Source organism: Dioscorea cayenensis, chromosome 10, assembly GCF_009730915.1.
Source record: "Dioscorea cayenensis subsp. rotundata cultivar TDr96_F1 chromosome 10, TDr96_F1_v2_PseudoChromosome.rev07_lg8_w22 25.fasta, whole genome shotgun sequence".
In the NCBI taxonomy this organism is placed as follows: Eukaryota; Viridiplantae; Streptophyta; class Magnoliopsida; order Dioscoreales; family Dioscoreaceae; genus Dioscorea; species Dioscorea cayenensis.
Genome location: NC_052480.1, coordinates 5,514,787 through 5,523,675, shown reverse-complemented (window position 1 = coordinate 5,523,675; position 8,889 = coordinate 5,514,787). Strand labels below are relative to the sequence as shown.

The 8,889-nt window shown below is 30.1% G+C and overlaps 1 protein-coding gene across 1 annotated transcript; it reads left to right on the top strand.

The window, feature by feature from the left end:
- Positions 1-1,995: 1,995 nt before the first annotated feature.
- LOC120270630 (E3 ubiquitin-protein ligase RGLG2-like) lies at positions 1,996-8,322 on the top strand. Its single transcript, XM_039277683.1, has 11 exons — positions 1,996-2,222; positions 4,235-4,319; positions 4,400-4,540; positions 4,717-4,830; positions 4,921-5,018; positions 5,485-5,564; positions 5,720-5,825; positions 5,956-6,083; positions 6,204-6,315; positions 6,450-6,506; positions 7,729-8,322. The coding sequence occupies exons 1-11, from the start codon at positions 2,058-2,060 to the stop codon at positions 7,807-7,809; spliced, it is 1,167 nt and encodes a 388-aa protein (XP_039133617.1). The 5' UTR covers positions 1,996-2,057; the 3' UTR covers positions 7,810-8,322.
- The last annotated feature ends 567 nt before the right edge of the window (positions 8,323-8,889 follow it).

Sequence of the window (8,889 nt, the reverse complement as noted above, 5' to 3'; positions counted from 1 at the left end):
GATTTTGATTTTTATACTTTAATTTTGTCCTCTTCTCAAATACCACAATTTATTTTTCCTTTAGAAATTTATCATAAATTATTGTCTTGTATAGAACAAAAAGAATGTTGCTATTTACATCATCACAATGTAAAATATAAAATTATTAAACTCACATAAGTATTATTCAAAAATAAACAACAAAATTTAGAGAAATATAACTTGTTCCTTTATGAAATATAAGAGAAACGAAAAATCCTAAAAACTAATTTTTCAAATTAAAAAAAATATTGCTACAATGTTGATGAATATGTTTGATGTTTAATGGGCAGAAGGACCGAGCACCAACTTTTCCACTAGCTCTTTCTTTTTCTCCCACATACATCCAAGCACTATCTTTACTTTCTCAGAATGTTCAATGAAATAAAGGTAAATAGTAGTCATTAAATTTGAATCTTTTCCTATGTTCTTCAAAAGTTTCCAAATGTCACTTTCTTAAATTGGATCAAACTGAGTATTGACTTTTTCATAAATGAGATTTCTAGCAATTAGTGTATTTGTGACCATTTCAAATCCCTCTTTAATGAGTTCTCTATCATTGTCATCTAATTTTGCTTTCTTAGTTTTCTTTTAGTTGTTGAACTGTTCGGAACTTCAAAAGCAACTCTAGATCAATTTTCAGAGGATTTTGAAAGATCAATAAAGTGACCTCCCATAGTTTCCCTCCCAATTATACATCACCAAATTACTTAATTAGGATTTAAAGATCAGTTCCTCCTATAGCTCTATATGGATCATCACAATATCACTCTATCGTATTGTTAGTAAATCTATTATAATATTTTAATTCATAGCATAATAATCATGTTGAATTAGATAATTATTAGTTTTTTCTTTACTCAAATAAATTTTAATTTTATTTGTGTTTCGAATAAAATTTGGATAGAATTCTATTAAGATAAATTCTTTTGAGGATGAAATGAGAAATAAAAACATAACAAAAACAAATAAATAAATAAATAAACAAATAAAAAAAATACATAAAAACAAGGATCTGCCATAGGTGTCATGTGAATACTTGATTAAAATAGAATTAGATTGAAAAAAGTGAAGGAAGAAACTCATGAAATGGCGTTATGTAATTAATTTAAAAAATTAAGGGTATTAAAGTTTTTTAAAACTTTTTTAAATTTTTAGGAGGTTCTTCCTCTCCGGCACCCAAAATTGAGGGTCAGAAAAAAAGGGTTCGGAGGGTTTCAAAAGGTCAGAGTTAATGACATTTCCTTTACCTTTGTTAAATTAAAAATATTTATTCAAATTATGGAAAGGATTCACCTTGATCATCCAAAACCCTCAATTTACTTTACTTTCTTTCGCCGACCGTTAATCCAAACATAGCATTAATAAAATATAGACATTAGCCAAACAAAAGGAACTAATGACATCTGCAAAATAATTAGTGGGAATGGAGATTTTTATTATTAAAAAAAAAACATAACGATTTATAATCAACATCGGTTACGTTGCAAATTGTCGAAAGCCCACAGCTCATTTTCTCTTAAAATGATTTTATATTAAAAATTGAATATTGTACCCACAGATCTTATCCATTTGACTGGGTCTAAATTAATAGTTTTCCTCTTTTGACTCAATCCAGTCTTAAAATACATTATGGAATTTTTTTTTCCATATTTTGTCCAATATTGACCAACGTGTAAGTTCCATGCAATGCACGAGCACCTGCTGCCACATGTTCCATTACTTGATTAGCAAACTTTCATCATTTTTCTTGTAGAGCTTATTTTGCTATCTTTTAAACAAGTGTACGTTTTATATATTGAGTGCTCATAAAGCAAATATATATAGAGTGACATTTTGGAGGGTTCCACCGAAGGAAGGGAGGCTTCCATTTTCTTCTCAATCTAATATAATATTCAATACAAAAACTTTGTTCTCTATAATAATAATAATAATAATAATATAATTTCTCAGAAAGCCCCAGATATACTTGTTTATTTATATGGATGCTTATGGACAATAGTAGAAGGGGGGATTGGAATTTAAGTTTTTGTGGCTGAATGATGATTTCTCAAGTGGTTTCATCCATGGCCGGGCTTAAACGGAGCTTTGAATCGCTGTGGGAGGGTTGGAAGAAGCCTGAGAATTCTGGAAGAAGAGGGAAAAGGCTGAAGATTGAAAGGAGCTATTCCAAGATAGCTGATAATTATTCTTCCTTGGAGCAGGTATGTACATGTCTCTTATTTTATCATATTTTATTTTTTATATTGTGATAACTATCATAAACATATATTTTTATTATTTAATCATATCTACTCATATATTAGTAGAGAGTTGAAACTCACAATTTCTTCCATGATAGTTAAACGCTCTAATTACTAGTGTTTTAACTCTTAAGCTATATTGCGGGAGTGGTGCACTTCTCTTATTTCATAATTTTTTTATTTATATTGATAAATATGTTTTTAGAAGTCATTTATGAGTGTTAGGATTTATTTTGAATGATAAAATTACCTGCGATCCCCTGAAAAAGTTGTGAAATTAGTATTATGTGACCTCCTAATCATCAAATGACTCTTTTACCCTTTTAAAATAAATATTATTATATATTAGATATAAAATATGGTGAATGCTGTATTTATATATTAGATTTTCAAAATAACTATTTCTAATAAAGTGAATGTCAAAACTTGACATTCACGTCATATTTTTTTTATAAACCCTAAAGCTTATTAAACACTATAAAGCCTTAATTTAATCATTATAAGACTCTAATTAAACATGCCCAAAATTTTAAAGAGTAATGATATTTTACAAAATAGATTTTTTGAAGAGCTTTCCTAAATGACGTAGATATCTAATGGCACTTTTGTTAGCATTGAAGTCATTCTTTCCCTTTTTTTAAATAGTAAAACCTTAATCGTAAATGGTAAATAAGAAACTTCATCCCTGAACCCTAAATTGTAAATGAGCAAACCCCCTACATGGTTTGTGATTTACTATTTAAGGTTTAGAGTTTAGAATTTATGGTTTAGGGTTTGGATTTTTAGAATTTAGAGTATAGGGTTTTATAGTATTTGGGTATAAATTTATAGGGTTTTAGATAAGGTTTTATAATATTTTAGAATTTTTAGAATTTAAAGATTTATATGGTTTGAATTTGAAGTTAATGGAAAAGAATAATATGGATGCCAACTTGTCATTTATATCATTTATATCATTTGAGAAACCTATTTTAGTAAACTTAACATCACTCAATTTAAAACCCTAAATTCTAAATCTTAAATCTAAAACACTTAATCCAAAATCCTAAACTCTAAACCCTAAACTTAAGCCTTAAACACTAAACGGTAAAACACAAACCATAGAAATTAGAGAGTTTTCGGTTTATTATTTATAGTTTAGGGTTTATGTAATGACAAGAAACTAATTTTCTTCTTTAAAAAAAATAGAAAGATTAGGAAAGAGAAGGAATAATGTGGATACTATGTGGATCCTAACTTAGTATCCACGTCAGGAAAGCTATTTGGAAAATTTATTATATAAAAATATCATTAGTCATACCCAAAATTATAAAATTTATAAAAAAAGGGAGAGGAAAAGAGGAATTAGTTTATTTTATTTTAGTTTATTTTGAGAAATTTAAGAGAGAGGTTAGCGGAAAACAGAATTAATGATACCTCCATTACTCATAAAACATATAACAATCTTCAATTTTTTTTAAGAAGCTAATGATCTTTTTCATTGTAATCAATTACTTACCTTTTTATTTTTAATAAGAAATCCACGATTTATTTTTAAAATTAATTATATGTTAATAATAACAATGACAATAATAATAATAATAATAATAATAATAATAATAATAATAATAATAATAATAATAATAATATGAATTCATTTTTCTTACATGAACAAAGGGGTGACAAAGCTACTTCAACTCAAATTAAAATATCTAAATTTGTCCAAGAGTGGCAAGTAAAATAGAAGTTAAAGAAAAAGGTGTTAAATAATTGACTGGGCAGGATGGGGGCAAGTAAAAAACACTTCTTTTATTAAAAAAGCAAATTATTAATAGAGGAGAAAAAATGGAAGTTAATATCCTTATAATAGGATAAAATATTACGAAAGACCTCTGCACATATATACAATAAAATGTTGTATTTATATATATTAGACTGTATTTAAATTAATCTACCATTTTATTTCAGTTCCTGAATTCATTTTGTTCAAACAGGTTACTGATGCTCTTGCCCAAGCTGGTCTGGAATCTTCAAACCTTATTGTTGGTATTGATTTTACTAAAAGCAATGAATGGACAGGTTATTATCACTCAACAAAAATTTCAGCCTTTCCTCATGAATTAAAGAAGGCGAAATAATTAATTTATATTTGGATGCAGGGAAAAACTCTTTCAGCAACTGTAGTTTACATAAAATTGGCAACATTCAAAATCCATATGAACATGCCATTTCTATCATTGGCCAGACTTTATCAGGATTTGATGATGATAACCAAATTCCATGTTTTGGTTTTGGAGATGGTAATTAAATTACTTTAATAGAAGATAAGAGTATAAATATTCTAGCTAATTATATACAAAGTTCAGTGAAAGAGAGAAAACCTATTGCCATTGTAGTGGTGTTCTAGGATTCTCCTCTACATTCTTATTATCCGAATATTATCATGCATAATTAATTTAATTATTCTTTTTGGCAGCATCAACTCACGATCAAGATGTTTTCAGTTTCTACCAGGATTTTCGACCGTGCAATGGGTTTTCAGAGGCTATATCTCGATATAGAGAAATAGTCCCGCATTTGAACTTGTCTGGTAGTTCTCATCACATTGTTATTTGCTTGCATGACTAGTTATGAGACCAATGCCATAGATATTATAAACTTTTTTCTTTTTGTTTTCCAGGGCCAACGTCATTCGCTCCTGTAATTGAGATGGCTATGACTATTGTCGAAGAGAGTGGAGGACAATACCATGTTTTGTTAATAATCGCCGATGGACAGGCATGCATTTATTATTAGACCTATCAGCTATATATAGACTTTTTTCTTACGAAAAAAGTCATATTCTTGATTATAATTAATTTGATATCAACCATCTAGTTATTTCCTTCCCAAGTATTAAATGTGATAACTATTACTTTACTACAAATTTAAATGTCTAACAATATTATGCGAGAGAGGAACAAAACATGAATGAATGATAATAATAAAAAGAGAGTAGTGAAAAACTTTTGAGTGTCATATTGGGAAGGGCCTCTAGTTTGTGTTCAGGACTACAGAGACTATGCATATAGATTACTTGAATATATTCAAGCTATAAATTGGGTTCGGTACTTATGACTATGATAAACATCATGCAATTTACATCATTTAGTGCTATATATATTTTCTACTAATTAATTAAGAAAACTTTATTCTTTATGAGTGTTTATAGATTTTTTTTTCTGATATGTTGGAGTTGTCATAGGTTACAAGAAGTGTAAATACGGAGTATGGCCAATTAAGCTCACAAGAAAAGGAAACCATTGAAGTTATAGTGAAAGCTAGGTAATATATTAATCTGATCATGATTGCTAATATATAATACAATTGTCGATATAGACCGGACTAAAGAAAAAAACAAAATGTGACATTTATGGAATAGAAACAATTTTGTTTCCTGAGATTGCTTGCTAATTTGATTTTTTTTTTAAATATTGCAGTAAATTTCCTTTGTCCATTGTTTTGGTTGGTGTTGGCGATGGTCCATGGGAGATGATGAAAGAATTTGATGATAACATTCCTGACCGATCCTTCGACAATTTTCAGGTAGGTAATCACAATCTTCTCATGCATGTATATGCGTGTGTATATATATATATATATATATATATATATATATATGTATATCTAAATCCTTCATTATATATAGATTTATCTGATTGAACTATTTTTGTAGTTTGTAAATTTCACAGAAATCTTGTCAAAGGATGTGCCTCAAAATCGAAAAGAGACAGAATTTGCTCTTTCAGCACTAATGGAAATTCCGTCACAATATAAAGCGACAATAGAGCTTGGCATCCTTGGGTATATATTGCAACGCAATTCGCTAAACTTGACAACATATTTTCCCTTTTTCTCCATGAACATTTTTTTTGCAGCTGGTTTATTTTCACCTTCATTAATTGTGTTCTTGCGTCGGTCTAGCAGGCATTGTGTTGAAAAACCTCCAAAAAGGATCAGTCTTCCTTCACCGATTAGGACTCATGGTGCAAAATTGAACACAGCTCTTCAAGAAACTTCTCCATCATCTGATCGGGTATTGTTATTTTGTTTGATTAGAAAATGTAGAATTATGTCTCAGTTATGTTCGCTTGATTACTAGGTAAAATCAAATTCTCTTTTTCGACATATTGAATTACTAATTATAATTAGCATTCTCAACGTTGTTAGGTTTGCATTGTTTGCCTCACCAATCGCAAAGATGTGGCCTTTGAATGTGGACATCAGGTCAGTAATCGAGTTTTACTGTTTTTGTATTCAGAATAACATTTCATTCATTTGCAAAAAAAAAAAAAAAAAATCTATAGCATTCAATGTTCATTGTTAGAAAACAAAAGCCAATTGGATAAATAGTTCACACCTATCATTTGTACATGCTTCTTAAGCTATATAACAGTTCGATCGGTCGTAAATTTATATTCTGTAGCTTTGAAGACAGATGCCGCATGTTATGTATAGCTGTAAATATAAAAGGAAATATTAATGATCACAAAGGTTTTTAAAGATAAAGTTTACCGTGAGCTTGTCACCTTTGTTAAAAAGTGATTATTAATGGTGAGTACATAATATTAGATCATCCACACAAATTAGAAATAACACAAAGATATTGTCTATTGGAATGTATAAATAAGGAAGAGTTAAATTTAGATTCTGTAAAGCCATAGTCAATGAGAAAGGAGCTGAGAGCTGGACACCTAGAAGATGGGTTTAGAGGTTATTTAAAATTCTCTAGTTTATATTGTTGGAGAAATTTCTTAGAACTCTAGTTGCAAACAATTGAGGGAAGAATCAAATCATCATCATTAAGGGTAAACAAATAAGAGCAAGTTGATTAACTGTGCTCTTCATAAGTGGTAAATGTTCAACAATAAATAGATTGTCACAGTTTTGTAATCCTATATAATTAAGGATGCACAATGTGAAAAGCGTGTTTCATTGATAAAGACATTGGGGGCCTTTTTTTTCCATGCATGAGCAGATGTGTCAGCATATGCGTATATATATATCATGATAATTTCATAAGTAGATACATTAATCACATGAAGTATTAACAAAGATATATAGCTATGTCGGATTGGAGATCTCTTCTTGATAGAGGTGATGGATGGAGGGGAAGAAGTGAGCCAATCAATATAACCCCAGTTGATATTGCCATTCTTCTTTCAATGAAAGAACACTTTTTGCATGCAATATTCTTCTTTCCATCAAAATATTCAAAGTAGTTTCCCTGGAGGTTCCTACGACACTATAAAAATTTACATAAGCTTATGTTTCATTTTCATGAAAGTTTCTAGGCCCAGGGAGGTGTGGTAGAGGTCTTAATTATTACTAAGAAGACGTTTGGCTTGACTATTTTTACTGTTTATATACTATATATTAATTACCTCCAACAGTTTGGCAAGAACTTATGATTATTATTTTTGTAATTGATTATATTATGGCTCTCCAGACATGTTATGAATGCGGAAGAAAGCTATCATCATGCCCTTTGTGTCGTCGTCCCATATATAAAAGGCTAAAGCTATACTAAGAGTTTTTGACAGATCTACGTACCATTTTGGCTAAATGCATATATGAATAATCCTTTTAGCTTCAAAAGGAAGACATTAGTATGGTTGGCTCTCTTTGGATCAGTCCCATTTAGAGAGATCATGCATAAATATACTCCCACATCCACACAATTAATAATTAAAAAAAAAACACAAAATGAAGCTACATCAAAAATTTGTAGTCATTATTGAAGAAAAAAAAAGGTGAGAGGCTAGCTCATGAAGTAAAAAACGAAGAAGTAGGAAGAGAAAGAAGAAAGGCGATCCGACAGATACAACGCCAGATTTCACTCAAAGATTGGATAGAGGATTCTTGCAAGAAGCTTTTCTTATTGATCACTTGGCTTGATCCCTTCTTGATGTCTTTTGTTATCCATCTCCAATGGTGATCATAACACATATTTTTGTAAGCCTCTTTTGGTGATTATTGATGACATTATGGTTGTATACCTCCAGTTGAATCTAGAGAGGACTTTGTTATTCTAATTGTTGACATAGTGAAAAGTTTTTAAGTGGCCTTAAGGTCATGTGGTTTTTTACCCCTAGATTAGGGGTGTTTTTCATGCTAAATCGTTTTTGCATTTGGTCAGTGTTTGATTGTTTTATCATAGTGTGTAGTTTAGATCCCATTTTTGTGAGAAGATTAGAGATCTGGGATATTTCAGATTTTAGCATGGCTACTACAGCAACAGTGTACACCGTGCTAATTACATTTTTTTTTAATCTTCACATGGTGCTACAGTATGTTCGGTTCAACCCCATTTGTGGGCCAGAAAAAAGTTGGGCTTCAACCCAATAGTTAGTGAAAAAAAGAGAAGTTATGCCAATTAATGGAAGGGAAATGGTAAAAAGGGTAATTTCACATGAGAAACTAATGTATGTAAAACTCTAATTCTTTGGGGGAGAGAGAGGATCTAAGACATTGAATGAGAAAAAGGAGAAATGGGTTAGGGCTTGAGCTTGGCAAGAAGATCGGACGACAAATCATTGTCGGATTTCGCCATCATCTTCACACTTCCGATAGAGCATCCTTGCTTGCAAACCTCTTAATCCACCGGTTT